This window comes from Idiotropiscis lumnitzeri, chromosome 8, assembly GCF_059441095.1.
Source record: "Idiotropiscis lumnitzeri isolate Australia: NSW breed Sydney's pygmy pipehorse chromosome 8, RoL_Ilum_1.0, whole genome shotgun sequence".
In the NCBI taxonomy this organism is placed as follows: domain Eukaryota; kingdom Metazoa; phylum Chordata; class Actinopteri; order Syngnathiformes; family Syngnathidae; genus Idiotropiscis; species Idiotropiscis lumnitzeri.
In genome coordinates, this window is record NC_142398.1 from 7,665,982 (window position 1) to 7,685,012 (window position 19,031).

The window sequence follows — 19,031 nt, forward strand, 5'->3', positions numbered from 1 at the left end:
ATTCATCAGTCTGTTCTTATTCGTGTTTTACGAGCAAACAGTGAAAGCTCCCAAGGTCCAACTCAGTGGTTAATGTTCAATTTGGATGCCATTTTCCCCATTGGAAATGGAAATAATCTGTTCTGTCGTCAAAGTATGTGGTCAACGCTTCATGAGCAGAATATCGAATCGCTTGCAAATTCTTGAAGCTGTCCTCTGTTATTCGCTGAAAAGCTCAACTGTTTGCTCTTTTTTTGTCTCCAGGCCAAAGCAATTCAATTATGACTTTGGAATCTTGGTGTTAATTTTGTATTGATTGTCTTTTTTCTATCCGCTCAAATAGAGTTAAAGAGATTCAAAAGCAAAGTCACGAAATAAAAGATAGCTTACTAGTGCCTACAGTGCAAGAAAATATGATTTTCAAAATACTTTGAAAAACCTTAACCTTGTTTTTTTACCTGGATTTAAAACCCTTTATTGGTATGTATTGAACATGCATTCATTAATTTATTCAGTATGATGAAAAAAAAAAAATGCTTTTAAAGGGTAATTCCAGGGGGGCGCATTATAAATGGATCGATGTTATTCACGGGATTTTACGGTACACGATAATTGTATTAGAATATTTGGTATTTTTTTTGTGGGGGGGGGGGGGGGGGGGGGTTTTAAAGTACACTCCCGTTCATTCATTTGCTGAAGTTGATGACTGAGTAATTCACTCGACTTGTCTACTCTCTGTCTGGCCTGTTGGGATAAGACCAATGTCCTCAGTTTCCTCCGAGACTTAAAGTGCCTCTGGACAGCATCCAACTTCGCAGTGAAAGTACCTTCAGATGAACTTGGTTATCTCACCACGTGCGCCCTCTAATTCCATCCCTACCCACACCCCCCTCCCCCTCAGCCTGACCCACATTAATCATGACTGTGCACACACACCATAAAACAGTTACGGCTGCTATTTCTGTTCCCCCGAAAACTCTAGCACCTCTCCTCTATCTCTCGCTCTATCTCTTTCACTTTCGCTCTTTCTCTCTCTCTCTCTCTCTCTCTCTCTTTCTGTCTCTGTCTCTGTCTCTAATTTATTTTGAATCTCCCTTTGTCCATGCAGGAGCCTTCCCGAGCCACTGATGACCTACGGACTTTACAAAGAGTTCATCAGCCCGGCGAGTAAGTCCCACCAAAGCTACTGCTTTGTCCAAGTGCAAACAATGTGCAATTATCAATAAATGCATGTGCAGTATTGGGTGTAGCCTCTTTGGTGCGCAAGGAACAATATTTGGCAACAAAAGTATGGTATTCAAATTGGAGTGGCTGTTTCAAGGTTTATAATTACTCTGATGGTAATTTCTGTGAGCCTATTTGTAGTGTTTCACATTATAGGTTTGAATTATGTGAAAAAGCTTTCATCAGACCAAATTACATGGTTTAGTTATAAATTCAGCATTTAAATATACAATGTCTAATTTTCTGTAAGGTGGCAATTTGACAGTAAACCGGCTTTGATAAACAGCTTGAAGCAAGCACACTGCACCTCTTTTTTGGAATATTAAGCGTGAGAAGAGCATTTAAAATAACTAATACGTGTGTTTTAGTGAGTGCAATTGTGTTTTTAATAAGTTAAATTGCTATGTTATGATCTATACACTGTATTTAAGGTTGAGAATGGATTATCCTATCAATTATTGCATCGGTTTCTCAAGTAGATCCCCCACAGCACCCCCCCCCCCCCAAAAAAAAAAAGAAATAATGGATCCAGCCTTGACTGACACTCACCTGCTTTTAATTTTTGTTCACATTACCTACAAAAATCAAATCACTTTACAGTAACACTCGTCACTACTCAGGCCTTAGCAATGAGACGAGCAAGAAGTCATGCTACGCTAAGAAAACTGAACCAAGGTTTAAGTTTGTTCAGTGTTAATTCTCTTAGGAACACGGATTTAAAGACAAGTTGTTCAATCTTATAGTTAAAAATCTTAATCTAAATGGACATTTGACGCCAGAAAAGAGCGCTCGCAGCAACAAATGTCTGTGCGGAAACATAGAAGTGGCCAAACATGTCGGGCATTTTTTTTTAATAAAAAAAATTAAAAATTTCAGTCGCAGGTGAGTCTGCAATGTATTTTTGGCGATAAAAGGGGCTTTGCTGCATAAAATGGTTGCCATTATACGGCATTTATCGTTTGGTGTTTGCGAAAGCTCTTGAGCTGAAAATCGACACTTCAATCACACCTCAACTGGTTTTCCTTCAAGTCCTTTGCAGCGCTCGTCAAGAGTGCCTCCAACACGCCGACTGACTGGCTGAGCTTTTCTGAACTTTTTCTCGCACTCACTTTCTTTTCAGAGTTTATTCTTGACACTTCTGAGAGGTACGCGTCAATGTAAAGTGACTTAAATTCGGAACACTCATGCTTTTGTGTGTATGGCTTTAATTTTAATCTACTTTTTTATTTTTTAGTACAGTATATTTTGTTTCATTTGCCTGCATATGTTCCCGCTGACCTTGAACAGCAACCATCCTTATTTCAACCCATGTATGATTTTGTTTTTCATTAAATCTTATTCATAACAAGTGCTATAATTGGATGAGGTTTGACATTTTTATCAGGCACTCATAATGAGATGAGAGGAGGTTTGAGGAGTGGATTAGCGGTGATTTTTATTTATTTCTTTTTTGTTTGACAGATGACGGCATTTTTTTTTTTTTTTCCCACGTCGTCGTTCCCATAGTAATGCTATCCGGCGTGGGCGCTCAGATGCCCATGTGTGAGGAGATATTTAAGCCATTCTGTTTTTTTGGTGCTTTTTTTTTTTTAATGTAAATCTGTCTCTGCTGTAAAGCCCTTCAGCCCCCCCCCACAAATTCCTCTTTTTTCCACTGCCAAATTCCACCAGGCTTCACGTCGTATATTACCATTACACCACTTAAACGGAAATACATCATCCCTGTGCCCTTAACCCCCCGTCCTGGAGCTTTATTACCTCCCAGATGATTGCGTCCTTAAAGATCTGCTAACTTTTTATTTTTCGTAATGTGTCCTATTAGGCGCTTCGGGCCTATAAGTGGAATTGATAGGATCATTACAATCTCTACTCTTGGCTTCCTGCCACTTCCCTATTTGAGGTTTTTTTTTTTTCTTTAACAGAGGGCGGCAGTCCAGAGTCTCGTATCCAGGCCGTCCACTGCCTGGTCCACAAGCTACCGGAGAAGAATCGACAAGTCCTCGGGCTGTTTATGAAGCATCTGGCCAAGTGAGTGATTGCCGTCCCCGTAGTGGTCAGAGTTCATGCAATCTGCAGCCTCCCAGAGCTCGGAACTTGCTTCGGCCTGCCTGTCTCCTCGTTCTCACTCCACATGCTTCTTCTTCTTCTTTCTCCTTCTCCCTCACTCCCACTCTTCAGTCTTCACTCCCCCTTCCCTGCTGTCACTCCATCTCTTTCTTCGCCACTGATGCCGCCAGCAGCCTCGCGTGTTAGCGCGTTTCTTTCGCCTTTTCGTGTGTTTTAACAAATAACGGCCAGAGGGTTGTCGATTTGCTCAACTGCAGATGGGGGGAGGCATCTGTTGGAGGAGCTGACTATTGAGGGGAAGTTGTAGAAATTGTAAGAATTTTTGGAATAGCATTAGTATGTTAGGTAAGTTTTTTTTTTTGTTTGTTTTTTTTAAACAAAAGGAAATATGTACCTCAGTGCGAACACAAACATGGATGCGCTCAGCGTTGTGTTGCAGTTGGTGGGTGGAGTAAACGTTCATATTCCACGGTGGTTAAAACAAACCAAAAAATGTCAATAAAGAAATGACTATATGAAACACTTGTCAGTAAGAACACTTAAAAGTGGATTCTGCCATTGGTTCGATAGCGAAATTAAAATAGTATGCGTTAAAGCAATTCATGATGCTAGATGGTCGCATTTTTCACAATTTACAGCTGTTCCCAGGTGCCTTGGTAACAGTCAGTAACATGTTTTTTTTTCTTCAAATGCTTCCAGAATTAAGAATTATGGAGCACTTAGTCTTAATAAGGAATTTAATGACCAGGTAGGTATCGAGTAATAAGCTGAGCCCTTAGGCACTCTTAGGTCATTTTCAGTTGACCGCAAGTGGCTTTACAAGGTTGATTTTTCTCCTTAATTCATATTCCACAAACATACTTGTAATATTAAACAGAATGCCGTGTTTAGATTAGTGTGGGTGCGTCAAACATTGTAGACATTTTTGGAGTTAAGGGGAAGTTCTTTAAAAACAAGGGCATTTTCATTTGTTGAGGCAGCACTCCATAAACTTTGCTAATCTGTTGGAACAAAACTCAATGCAGCTCTGCTTACCTCGTGACACCATAGTGTCTTCAGACGGCATAGTCTGGGTGCTGCTTGAAAATGGTGGCTCATAGCTCAGTCTAGGAGCCGCGTCATGGACGCAGAATGTGAGGAAGCCATTATTATGCAAATTAGCTGCAAAATTGACAAAATCCATCAATCTATTGATTGATCATTTGTATATGAGCAATTAAAAAGTCATTTGTTCATAAAATGCCCACTTTAAATTGATTATATACTTTTTGCTAAATATTTATTAAGCCTGCTGTTACATACTTGCAATGGTATCTATACTGTACCGTCATCACTAATGTTACATGGCAATATTTTCAGGCCTACTCTCTCCATCCCAACCCTGGGTGATCAACAATTGCGCATCACTCTTTATCAGTGAGATTAGATCAGCAAGAAATAATGTTAGCTAACATTACAAGGTTTTACCTCTGCAAGCTTTTTATAAACTTAATATGAGCAAATTGAGGATAAGTAAATAATCCCACTCCTCCCTGAGGCGGCGAAAGTCTGCTGGATCTTATTTCATAGAATCCCACTGCGGGATCGGGCTCTTGTTGCAGGGAAAAAAAAAAAAAAAGAAGCGCTATTGAAATTGAATTTGGATTATCCAGCGTGAAATTCTCCAGACTGGAGAGACTCTGAATATAAATATATATATATATATTTTTTTTTTTCCTGAAGTTGGCGTGTGTGCATGTCCTGCAGGGGAAAGGAAGCAAAGCCAGAATTTCACACTCCTATCTGAAATGGTTTCAGAGATGTTATAAATGCGAGTTGTCACCGGCGTTTTTGTCTTCAAAGGAATCATCGGGAGCTATTTAAGAAGCCGTTTCCCCTGCAGATGCGCCGCACTGCAGCAGAATTTGACTGTGAAATCCCTTCACCTGTCTTAAAAAAAGGTCTTCAAAAATACAGCTTTCCCCCCAGTTTTTCCACTTCTAAACACCAACAAAAATGTTACAATTTAATGTAAAATTATTTCATTTCTTCTTTGTTAAATGCTTTGTAAAAGAAATATCTGTAAGACTTGTTCTCGTTAAACAGTCTTTAAGTAATTTATTAAGCCACCTGTCATGAAAGCGATCATACAGGAGCTGATGTATTTTAATACAAACTTTTTGAATTTCTGCAAGCACTTGACGTTTTACCATTTTGAACATTGAGGAATTTCAAGCTTTTAATCCTCTTCAAATGTGACCACAAAGTATAGAGTAATTCAACATTCTATTCAAATGTTTTTTTCGTTCATTTCAAACATTTTTAATCAACAGTACAACGAATATAGAGCAATATGAATTTACACAGTGAACTACTTAAAATGGTCCCCTCGGGAATACGAGTTGAATGCGCCTTAAAATATAAGCGTAATTATTCACAAGTTATGTTCCTACGTACGGTGTTAGCATCGTTGCATCGTGGATGCCAGCTAGTTGTTAGTGGCTAAACTGCTAATGTTTACGTGGGCAGGCTGTGCGAACTCTGCATGCATTCCACTTCATCACTTGGGTGCTACTTGTTGAAGTCATTCAACAGGTTTGTTGTATTGCCTTGTTTCTGACGACACACGGCTTCTTCCACGTTACTCTGCAGATACCGCCACGCAAGCAATCTTGTCAAATATCTTCCTTCGTCTTCAGATTATGCCAAGTCATGGCTGCCCGTCTGCTGCCCCTTTTGCTTCACGATTGGTCGATCGTTCTGTGACTTAGATTTTTACTGCTTCTTCTTTGATTTATTTGCGGATTCTGTTAACTTCAACTTGCAAACCAAAGTGGAGCTTGATCATATAATCTCCCAGCCCTACTTATATTACCTTTCGGAAGGTAATCAACGGGCTGACGTACGTACATTTTCACTCTGTTTCATTTTTATTTCTTCTGTCCGCGGTGTTTCTACACCCTACAGTGTGGCTGCCCACAGCAAACAGAATCTGATGACGGTGGCCAATCTGGGCGTGGTGTTTGGCCCAACGTTGATGAGGCCACAAGAGGACACGGTGGCCGCCATCATGGACCTCAAATTCCAGAATATCGTGGTGGAGATCCTCATTGAGCACCAAGAGACGGTAACAACTCTCAGGGTGACAACTTGATATTCATCCTACTTTCTATTTTTATTACTTTTGATTTGTTTTGAAAAGCATTGTTTGCATATTTTAGATGTTTCCTTCCTCCAACACACTTGATTTAAAGGATCAGGATCGTTATCAGGCTGTTGTAGAGCTTGTTGCTGGACCATATATAAAAACATTTATTTTTTAGTTTTATCCCTCCCTCACACTTTAAAGACTTTTCATACACATTTTTAAACAAATTATAACATAAAGGATGTCCATAGCTGGATGTTTAGAGAGAATAAAAATCAAGAACTCTCCATAGATTGGCCACAAAACTGTCCTTCCAAGTACAAGCATATCCAAGAGTTTTGTTTACACACAAATGGTCAGGATCTTTCTCTGAAACTTAAACTTACCTGAAGGTTTGTAAGATGAATAGAATAGAATAGAAATAGAATAGAAATCCCTTTATTGTCATTGTACTCAAGTGTGCAACGAGATTAGAGGGCTCCCCTCTCCAGTGCAATACAACAATAATACAGACAAATATATAAATTAGATAAATAAAGAAGACAGTGCAATGGAATTCAGTACTGAATAGGGCATATAGAAACACATCACAATGCTGTTTTGCGAGGTTAGGGTGGTCTCGTGTGTGTGTGAGAGTTCAGTATGGAGATGGCTCTCGGAAAGAAACTGTTTCTCAGTCTATTGGTCCTTGATTTGATGCATCTGTAGCGCCTGCCAGAGGGCAACAGGTCGAACAGGTGTGAGTTTGGGTGGGTATTGTCATTGACGATGTTGAGAGCCCTTCTGAGGCACCGGGCGGTGTAGATGTCCGACAGTGGGGGGAGAGGGCAGCCAATAATCCTTTGCGCTGTTTCGACTGTCCTCTGGAGCCTCACTCTGTCCGCCTCAGTGCAGCCGCTGTACCAGGTGGAGACACAGTACGTCAGCAGGCTCTCGATGGACGAGTGGTAGAAGGCCAGCAGCAGCTTCCTGTCCAGGTTGAATTTCCTGAGGACTCTCAGGAAGTGCAGACGTTGGCGGACCTTCTTTACCACTGCTGTGGTGTTGTGACCCCAAGAAAGGTCATCGGAGATCTGTACTCCCAGGAACTTGAACGTGTGGACCCTCTCCACACACACGCCTTCGATGCAGAGGGGGGGCGGCAGCGTCTTGTTCCTCCTGAAGTCGACGACAATCTCCTTTGTTTTAGCAGAGTTAAGGTGCAGTCTGTTGTCCTTGCACCAAGTTGTCAGTCTCTTTACCTCCTCTCTGTAGGCTGTCTCGTCACCTTCCGAGATCAGACCGACCACTGTCGTGTCGTCAGCAAACTTGACGATGGTGTTGTTGCCGTGGGCCGGGCTGCAGTCGTAGGTGTAGAGGGCGTACAGGAGAGGGCTCAGCACGCATCCTTGGGGGGAACCGGTGCTCAGCATGAGGGTGGAGGACGTGTAGGGGCCGAGCAACACAGTCTGGGGTCTGTTGGTCAGAAAGTCCTTAATCCAGATGCGTGTGAGGGCAGGGAGGCCGAGAGTGTCCAGTTTGGCGACGAGGATGTCTGGGATGATTGTGTTGAATGCCGAGCTGTAGTCCACAAAGAGCATCCTTGCATAGCTCTGCTGTCGTTCCAGGTGGCCCAGCACAACATGCAGAGCAGTGTCGATGGCGTCCTCAGTGGATCTGTTAGCCCGGTATGCAAACTGGTAGGGGTCCAGAGTGGGAGGAAGGCAGTCCCTGATGTGCTGGAGAACCAGCCTCTCGAAGCACTTCATAATGACTGGTGTGAGAGCAACAGGACGGTAGTCATTCAGGTGGACGGCTGGTGACTTTTTGGGGACAGGAATAATGGTGGAAGTTTTCAAGCAGGAGGGGATGACTGCCTGAGCCAGGGAGCGGTTGAAGATCCTGCAGAAAACATGTGACGGTTGGTGGGCACATGCTCTGAGGACCTTGCCTGGTATTCCGTCGGGTCCAGTAGCTTTCCTGGGGTTGACCGCCAGGAGCGCGCGCCTCACATCGTGTTCCTCTACGATGAGTGGGGGGGAGTTGGAGCTTGAAGTGCGGGGGTGTGACGGTTGGGGCGAGTCAAAGCGAGCGAAGAAGCAGTTAAGCTCCTCTGCCAGCGATGCACTCGGGTCTACAGAGGTCGTGCTGCTGCCACGGAAGTTGGTGATGCTCCGTAGACCCTGCCACACCTCCCGTGGCCTGTTACTGGCAAGGTGGGCCTCCAGCAGAGCAATAGCGCGAGATATCGTAGGGCTTAAATAAATAAATATTGTTCTAAATATTGTTCTCAAGCACAATATTTCTGGTATATTGAATAGAAATCAAACGATAACATGTTTTACCTGACGTTTTTAAGTGTTGCTTCACACTTCACTAATGTAGCCTGCAACAGTCATTTCAGTTATGCGGTGTCCACTTGCGTGGAAGGTACGTAATGTGTCAGGCTCATAAAGTGGTGTCAGTGACATCATGTCGGGGCATTTTTTTTGTGTCCGCATACGAGCACAGACGTACTGTTTCTGTGCATCCCTTTCTAAAACAAAACTGAAGGTCTGACAATGTGCCACGTCAACAGCAGACAATCAGAGCCCACAGGGGACAGGGTGATAGACAACGTTCCACAATAAAAAAAAGAAAAAATACACAATGTATTTGGTCGGTTCACTCTTGTCGCTCTTAAAATCCTTATATAAGGCAAATAAATGCTCACGAGTAGATTTAACCAAAGTGTTCTCCAGATATTCACTTTCAAAGTTGCTCTTGGCTTTTTTCATTGCTAAGTTTCCATTCACAGAGTCTCTCGCCCGTGGTTAGAAACCCCATCAGCCTTGTCGACTACGAGCCAGCTAGCAAGCTAGCTAGCTAGCCCAACCCTTAATTAAGAAGAAATGAAATGCAAGCATCCAAACCCTCACTGGAGGGTGTTTTCCCCACTCTTGGCAGTCGTAAACGTCAATGTGAATCCCAGATATTAAGCACTGATTTAAACATGTAATATGGTTACGTGTTCATCCGATCGACTAATCTCTCGATTCATTGTTACTCGTGTGAAACCTCAAAGGAGGGGAGAGGAAAGGTTTGAGATTAGTTTTCTAATCTGTTTGGAGCCGCGCTTAGATCAGACGGTATGCCAACTAAGAGCTTTTAGTGTTTTGTGTGCGTGTGTCTGTCTGCGTGTGCGTGCGTGCGTGTCTTTTTTCTTTTTTTCCCCCGGCCTCATTAAATGAAAGATGTCAGGAGAAATCAGCCTGCTCGCAAAGCTACAGTGAAATAATTTAGAATTCAGATGCTGTTAAAAAGGTTAACCAAATGATGTTTGCTGTCCTTATAGTGGGGAATGTTGTTGATTCTGGAATTTAAGGAAATTGAAATGCAAAATTGCATTTTTCTTTTTTTTTTTTAAACATAATGTAAAGATGTTTATGATTATTTCACCAATAATTGGCTTGACCGATAAGTCTATCACTAGTCGGTTGCCTGAAAAAAGTAAAAGAGTACTATATGCTAAAATACAGTAATCTTGTTCATTTGACATTGATTGGAAAAGGCTTAAAGATCCACAACCAAAAACCGTGTCGTGCCCGCTCTGGTTAGAATGCAGCGAGGGCCTTTTGGAAGCTGGAGCATTGAGGTTTGGACTGACAGACAGAAACTTTCCACACAGCCAGAGTCCAACTTCAGACTGTCAATACCCTGCGATAGCAGAGCAGCCGCGTTTTACATTCACCTCCATCTGCCCAGAGAGATGCAGCCCAAAGTCTCAGCCATATCAGAGTTCTCACTTCTCTCTCTCGCTCACTCTCTCTCTTTCTCAATTTCTCTCTTCCTGTCTGGCTTGCTCCAACAAACTTTCTCTCTCATGCCAGCCCCTTGTGCGTCTGCCTCGCCTGTTCACACTTGCGTTTTCTCTGCCACTCGCTCTCGACGCCCCCCCCCCGACCATATTCCTCGCACCACCATCCTCCTCGTCTCTGTGATCCTCTCACAGGCTCTGTTGCTGATGCTTCCACTCTCCATGGCACACCTATTCTCTTTAAACTCCACTTCTGATGTCTCTATGTAAACACTACTCGTTACAAACCCTGTTTGAATCCAGAACCCGTTTGTTTTATTATATCAGAGACCAGGGCCAGTTTCCCTAAAGATGATACTTAAGTTACATTTTAGGAGGCGAGACTTTATTTTTCAACAACGATGTCGCTCAGCTCCAAGGATCATCATAAAATTTTGCTTTACTATAGATATTCACCTCCTGCATATGCCAAGAGATCCATGCATTATTCAAAACCAAATGCGAAAGCCTGCAATGTGAGCAAAAGTCTGAGGGGGAAAAAAAATCCAGAATTCGCATCATGTGCTGTGTGCGAGCCTCTTGGAAATTGGATGCTGCTCAACTTTGGTTCCATAGCCTCGCCAAACTCCTCCCAAGCCCGAGTTTTTGCCTCAGTGACCACCAAGGCTACATTCCGCTTGGCATGCCGGTACCCATCAACCTCCAGAGTCCCACCGGCCAAAAAAGGCTAGATAGGATTGCTTCAGCGCGATGGCATCCCTCACCACTGGTGTCCACCAACATGTTCGGAGTTTGCCGCCACGACAAGCATCTTACGGCTATAGTTCCGTTAGGCCGCCGCAACAATGGAGACCCGGAATATATACTGCCAAGTCGCAATGGCATCGTCCCCCACCTGGTGGTGGTCAGTTGACAGCCGTCCCTCTCTTCACCCGAGTTTCCAAAACATGTAGCTGCAAATCCGATGACACAAACTGCAGCCTTGGGTATCCCGGTGCCAAATTCATGTTTGGACACCCTTATGTTTGAACATTGTGCTCGTTATAAAGATAAAGATAAAGATGTCCTTTAATAGTCCCACAATGGGGAAATTTTCCATGTTACAGCAGCAAAGATATAGATCACACAGAGGTGGCGGCGTTATGTAGCAGCAGACATTCATAAAAAGCATGCAAATATACACAGTATATACGTATATACAGCTGTAAACAGGCAGCCACTCGCGCGGCGCCGGAACCGGAAGTATTGTGGGCAATCCGTGACGAACGCAGAAGTCCAACAAGTATGTCCACACCTGCTCTGCGTCTCTCACTGTAACTCTTAATGTAGGAAGTGAACGTCGTCTAATGTACAAAAACCTCAATCAATAATCATTGAGGCGCTCATTACAAAGATGATGTCACTGTGAGAGAAACGCGTCATCCATAAAATAAAAAAATATTGGGGCAATGTTTTTAGAGGTCCATGTACGCATAAGAGACAAACATTTTGGGGATGAGAGATCGTAGTTTTCTGACATTAAGACAAGCGTTTTTTGTTTTTGTTTTTGTTTTTTGGCGCGACTGCTTCTGTAAGTGCCAGACTTGGCGTTAGTGTACTCAGCTCTCGTTATAGACATCTTGCCACATTACGCAATGCTTCAAACGGAATAGACTTCACAGTTTCTTTATCTTTTCAATGTTGTCTTCAGTTGTGATAAACAACTCAAAATTAGTATTTCACAGCATAAAATACCTACCATGATAAAATTAAATAATAATGTTTATTTTTAGCAGTCTGTGCCTCAAATTGGGTTGGTGGGCGGGCCCTTGGTGACCAGTCTGTGTACCTCTAAATGCCATAGGAATGAACAAGATTTGAGAGGAAAAAAAGAAGTGATAAAAAAACTAAGGATTTTTTTTTCGTGATTAAAGATGTTGTTTTTATTTTCTATACAAAGTTGAAAATGATATTAAAGTCAAAATATAAAGAGGGAAGGAAATCATATTTTAAAGTAATAACATATATTTTATTCTGGAAAAAAAGGCTATATTCTCAAGGTAAATAAAATATGCTCTCCAGAAGCTTCTTAATCTTATTGTTTTACTTTATTCCTGTAGTTACATTGCTTTTGCGCTTAAAAAAAAGCAACTTTATTCTTGCAGTCATGTAATATTTTTGTGAAGAATCATCAAGATCATATTGAAGTTTTGAATTTACCCATTGGGTGGGTAGGAAGGAGTAATTGGTATAGTCTGTTTTATTTTATTGCCATGCTGCACCCGTCTATAAAAAATGTTACATTTCCTTTATTGTAAATTATCTTGTCCATCCAATACCAGTTTTTGGTAGCCTACATTGTGACTGATTTGCCGAGGATTACATTTATATTTCACTCAATAAAATGGACAACTCTGTAATAACTTCCATTTTACAGATTTGGCCTGATATTTTGATCTTCCTTCTGTGTATTTTTTTTAAATGAAGCAATGTTTTGGTCATTCTTTGACAACAGCATGCATACATGCACACAATTACTGTTACAGAGACACTTGCTGACGACTTGTTTTCAGCTCCTCTTTGCATCCTGTACTCAGATCTTTACAGACGCTCCCGAGTCTTGCCCTCTCTCACCCGACGCCCCGGTCTTCTCCGCACCAACGAGGCAGTCCAAGAAGCTCAATCGACAGAGCCGTCCACTGGCTGTCTACAACCCACAAGTTATGGACATCCAGACTGGTAGGAGATACCACCCGTCTTATTGTCTTCATCTAGTGTATATATACACACACACAAACGCAAGATTGGAACGATTGCAGATGGTCAAGCGCACCAATCACAGCTGTTCATTTTGATTTGTTTTGAGGATCACCGCGTTTGACATCCAGTAGGCTGTATGACACCACATTGATTTGTAGCTTTAATGCCTGAGGCATATCAATACTTTTCGTATCTTGATGTAGTCATTTCTGGATGAGGGAATACTATTTTAATTCAAATCAAACAGACAACAAAAACTTGGTTTGAACGTATTTGCTTGGATATTCTTGTCATTCGACATGGGTGATAACAGCTCGAGTAAAATACAGAAAAACATATTTAAACCTCATCTCAAAGCAAAATTGATATATTTTTAGGAACTGCAGTGAGGAACTAAACTGACTTTAGGGATATTTACATTTACGGACATGAGACGCTGCATCAAAGGGCGCAACACCAGTTGAGGGTGCTATTTCCGTATTTAATGCATATACTAGGCGCGCTGCACTACACGGCGCTAGCTCAGCTGCTCGCTCGCGCTAGCTCAGCTGCTTGCGCTAGCTGATGCCAGCTTACCAGGACTCAATCCCCTAAGGGATCGTTGCGAGAGGTATCAACCTGTTTCAATGATAGATGTCATGAAACTATTAGGAATCACTGCCAATAACAATGACTCTAACCAATAAAAGGTGTCTTGGCAAGGTCAGGGGAGGGACTTCACTGGTCACCACACTCCTTAGAGTCACGGTTTCAAATCAAAACCAAAAAAAAACTCAGCATACAAGCAAACAATGAAACAAAGAAATAAGATTAACACAAAACACGTATCTCTCATGCCATCTATATACCCAAAAGAAATAAAAATAACACAAAAACATTATAGCAATGGCTTCTTGGGAGCCACTCAGACTCAGCCAATCACATGGCTGTTTAGAGAGATGTGCTGTTGTGCTTTGGGCTTTTTGCAGTCTGTTGTCTAAACCTGGGACGTTTCTTGCTTGCAATAACATAAATGATAAGACAGACTACAACATTGTGGACAGCTGCCCTTTTGTCCAGCTTTCTCCTACACCATCACCCAAACACCATAGTCACATAATGTATAAGTCACCGTCAATTAGAAGCATAGATGACTCAGACTTTGACTAGCAGGGTGTGCCAACATGCACTCCGTACAGCCCAATGAGTGAAAGGGTTGATGGTCGAGAGTGATGCTCAGTCCATATAATGGGCGTGTTGCTTTACAAGGCGCTTTGTTTGTTTTGGGGAAGATTTGGGACTTTAAAGAGCGCCCTATGGCCCGGAAAATACAGTATATGATCTATTTTGAGCACATTTTAATTTCCCACGGTTCGAAACTGGCAGATTGCTATACATAAATATTTGAGCTAAACCGATAAGTAGCAGTCAAGGAGGCGGATGAACGATATTTGCAGCCAATATTCATTTTCGGTAAAAGGGAAAGACGTTTAATGAGGGAGGCAGTCCTTTTCCAAGTTAAAAATGGTTCAAGTCAGGCCTACTGCACTACTTCCCGTCAAGCATAATTTTGTATTTGTGTAATTCTTTAGATGAAAAAATGTTTTACATTTTGAACTAAATTACTTTTTCTTTGTACATAAATGTAAGCTTTTAAGAAGACAAAAAGAAATTAGTCCTTTAGCAACGCTAAATTGATTAAAAATGTAATTTTGAGACCTATTATTTGTTTAGATCACAAACGAATCGCAATGCAAATGCAAATAACCGTGATGAGATTATAAATATTTAATTCACGTTTGACATCAAGCTCTTCGTCATGGCTTACGTCAGCCGTTTCCGTGTTTTAGAGCGCCTGCTATATATATATATATATATATATATATATATATATAGATATAGATAGATAGATAGATAGATAGAATATCTATATAGATAGATAGAATATCTATATAGATAGATAGATAGAATATCTATATAGATATATTATATATAATATATATATTAAAACAAAATCAAAAGGTGTGACAAATTCCCAAGGTCAGCAACATCTCTTATACTATATTTGAAAAATTAAATAGTTCTCTCAAGAACTCTATCCCTATTAAATATTTTTATTCAGAGATCCAAATGATGTAATGTGTATTCTGCTCAGTGTTGAAAGTACTCTTTAGATTTAGCGCAGTATAGACTGACTTGATCCCATTCATTATTGACACAACCTTAAAGAATACTGTGGGAGATATGCGCTTAGTTTTGCTGACTGGGTTGCTATTTTTTAAAACTGCCTTAATGTCCAAACTGCAGACGGTTTCTAGTCTCTAGTTAATTAAAACATTTTTATGTATGATACATTACACCACCTCATCTCTTTTTTTTTGGGGGGGGGGGGTCTTAGTTTCTGTGCAATCATTTAAGTGGACTGGACCAGTCTAAATCTTCACATAGACAAAATTTAATATCTGGGCTGACGGTTGTAATCCCTTTTTAAGCTTTTTAAGCGGCCCTTGATAATGGATTTAGTCAACGTTGTCTCATCCGCTGGCTGGTTGAAGGAAATTTAAGGCGGATAAAACGAGAGTCTGAGTCTGTGAGTGTGATGCAACATGTGGCCGATATCGCTGACTTCTCACACTTGTTGGCTTGCAGTACGTCATATTGTCGTCACAAACAGGAACAGGTTGCCGAGGTCAATCCGAGTTTGTCGTCGGGCCATGGCAAAGCTTTTGCCAGCACTTTAGTTTAATCCCACTCTCAGATACAGGTCATCAAAAAATAAAGAAATAAATATCTCCCGGACTGTAATATACAGTTGTGATGTCACATTGAATACAGTGATACATTACATTGCCTTTTGCTTTAAAATTGACTTTTGATCACTTGTCGACTATTTGGAAGTTACACTTCCAAGCAAATCTTTTGTGAGCTATCCATTTCTCAAATATCTGTAAGTGAGCCTTTCTGAAGATTATATTATTGTGACATAAAAGTGTCTCAAATTGACAGTACCCATCTCAAATTATTAAGAGATTAAAAGATTCAACCTATTAACTCTTGACAATGCACACTGTGAACTGAAAGTCAGCGACTTGACTCGAGTCTCATTCGAGTTGCTATTTTTAAGACTTGCGATTTGCCAAAAAGTTGGGAATTACTTGACTTTTGTCGGTGCACATCTTCATTTTAACTCGGTTTGCCTTTATAGCATGGGAAGAAAGAAAGAATGAAAGAAAAAAAATGTGTGATTTGTTTCATTTGTGCCAACATGGCAACCGAGTCACCATTGCGGTGCACTTTCTCGGGTGAAGTGGTGCTTCTGAGAACATCAACAGCAATGGAAGGAACCCCCGAGGATCACAACTATAATGAACTATGATCTCAGTTGTTCTCTATTTACCTTTTACGGGGTAAATATTAGTGTTTTAATTAGTGAATTAAAAAAAAATCACTCCAATATTTGTTGTGACTGAGCAAGATTGTATGACTTGACGTGTGACTTGCTTGAACCAGATAACAAGTTGACTCAATTTGCTTAAAATTCGGCGGTGACGCGACTTGACTTACTTGATTTAGTTTTTTTTTTTCACTTCCACATAAATGACTTGTTCCTCCCACCTCTGCTGAAAGTAATTTCAGTCATTTAGCCTCATTCACATCATAAAGCTGAGACTGTGCATCTAAATTATAAAACATTGTTTTGATTAACATTATTGTTGCTTAAAAATGATAATTCCAGCAGTGTTTCTGTGTATATTCACCTGCAATACAGGAAAATGTTCAATAATGAATTTGAATTTCCTAAACTTTTGATACTGTATATGATACCACTATTTTTTCCATCATCACTTGACAGTTAAACTAGATGACCAACTACTCATTTGGATATCTGTTGCATGTGCCACATGCCCAGATCCTAATTGACAAATGTACAAAGTAGTTTGGTGGCTTGTTGGTGCCTCCGTGAGTGAAAATGATCCATACTTTTTGTCTCTGTATACATACACACACTGTGTCATTTTTGCTCTAGAGACAGAAAATATGTGAACGCAGCAGAGAAATGAATCTATTCAAATTGGGCTTTCTTAGCGAGCGTCAACTTAAGATGCCCGCCGGTGGCTTCACTTCTTGCTACAGCACGAGCATAGAGTTTTTCCCATATTAAATAAAAATAACAAGATTCATTGCGATGCAGAGGATGTGTTCCTGACTATTAACAAGGGTTTACTTGATCAAATTTTTTGTGACGTTTGTGTTTGGTGTTGCTCCATAAAAAGTTTCTTGTCTAAAATGAATGCCTGAGCTTAATACATTTTGGGGAACACTGCACTAGGCCACCGTACTGCCCACGTTTTAAATCAATAGCCTAAATTCCTTCCATAATTGTGTTTTAGGTTTCCTGAGGAGAGATGCATTATTATTCCCAGTGTTTCTCTTACTTCTGACGCAAGGCTTATTTATTACATTGCCATCTGATGTATTATTCAGCTTTCATGGCAGGGGCACAAAAAACTCCGCTACACTGTTAATTAATAAAACATATTTTTAATGAGGCATTCCCCCCACCACCCTCCATGCCTGTCATCAGCCTGCGACACCTCCAACCTCGCCACGGACGAGACGTCGATGGGCAGCAACGAGTCGGTGTCGTCGCAGTCCTCGTCCGCCTCGGCTTCAGAGACGAGCCCGCCAGAGAGAAGCGAGCGATGTCCTCTCAGCGTCACCCTCTCCTCAGGCAGCGGCAACTCCAGGTGAGTCGCCCCCCCCAACTCACTCACGCACACACACCGCCACGGGCCCGTGAATGTCGTACTGAATGTCGATGCGATGGATGAATTGTGGGTTCACGCTTCACATCCTTCTTCTTCTGCTGTGTCATGTCTATGAATTCACCTTGAAATCTTTTTGTCGCTCGCCCTTCGCCGACTCCCATCAGTGCCTGACGGAGGGGGAGATTATGCGCTTCCTCTTTCATTTTGACCCCTCACTGCTTGCGTGTCTGCCTTCCAAGATATGCTCGAGTCCTTCCACAAGTTCTTATTATGCTGTTCTTATGCGATCCTTGTCTCCCATTTTGCATAGGAGACAGTGTTGGTGGGATATGGGTGGTTGGGGTGTTGTGGGGGGGGTCATACATTAGTCAGGAACACGTTCAAAAAAACGTTCAAATTTGTCTAAATTGTTACTGTTCAATAATACCTGTGTATCTCCCCGTCATTTCTTTTCATACCAATATACACCGAAAATGTGTTTTGTCTGAACTTAAACAGTCCGCAAAATGTTTTCCCAAAGATGGCCCATCTGCAGCTGTTTTAGTTTTTGTGGGCCCGTATTTTCCATCATACATGCAGTGGTTTTGGAAAGACGGAAGGCAAGCAAGTCGGGAGATCATCATAAATCTTCTCCCTTATTTGCTCGGCGGACAGGTGACTGCGCATTGGCCGTGTAAATCGTATTGACATTGGCCAGATACTCATCTTGTTTACCCCCTCATAGCCGCAAGCCCTGTCCCTTTATGAAGACTTCCGCCGTATGTCACCGCATGTCACCCCGGCTTTGTTTGCACATAAATTGAAGCATGGGCGAGATGGTTAGCGCCTGAGGTGCTGTGGAACTCGTAGCTTCAGCTGCAACCTTATACAAAAAAAATCTCTTCTGTTGCCCTCATGAACATCTATGAATGTGACTTTGGAAAGTGAGGCCGGTAATTTAGTGCTGCAGTAGAATCTGCATGGTTGTCGTCAGGCACAGCCTGACTTTTTTCGTGATTGTCTCCTCGATTATTCACCCTCAGTTGTCATTCAAGTGAACAAAAAATCAGATCTTGTAAAATTCCCCACTGTGGGTCTGATTAAATATTTTTTTTTTTCATCTCATGTCGACTGGTCCACTGCATCCAATGAGGTTCATTGTCAGCACTCTGCCTATCCTTTTCAAATTGGAAGGGTTTATTATCCTTAACATGATCAGAATCAAGCCCCTCGGCCCCCTTGAGTTCTTCTTATTTACTAGTGGGAAATCTGTCCCGGGCCATGTAGAAGAATGTAAGAGCCCTGACCTAAATCCCTCAATAAAAAACATTTGGGATGAACTGCAACAGAGCACTTTGGGTTGAATTGAATGAATTCCCACACTGGGGGTGTG

General features: G+C 41.6%; 1 protein-coding gene across 2 annotated transcripts in view; it reads left to right on the plus strand.

The window, feature by feature from the left end:
* The window catches only part of arhgap10 (Rho GTPase activating protein 10), a 53,679-nt gene that overhangs the window by 25,141 nt on the left and 9,507 nt on the right, over positions 1 to 19,031 (plus strand). For both annotated transcript variants that reach the window (XM_088302647.1, XM_088302646.1), the window contains exons 16-20: positions 1,088 to 1,146; positions 3,126 to 3,231; positions 6,217 to 6,376; positions 12,749 to 12,890; positions 17,476 to 17,638. In XM_088302647.1, the coding sequence (XP_088158773.1) occupies positions 1,088 to 1,146; positions 3,126 to 3,231; positions 6,217 to 6,376; positions 12,749 to 12,890; positions 17,476 to 17,638 (630 nt within the window). The remainder of the gene's footprint in view (positions 1 to 1,087; positions 1,147 to 3,125; positions 3,232 to 6,216; positions 6,377 to 12,748; positions 12,891 to 17,475; positions 17,639 to 19,031) is intronic.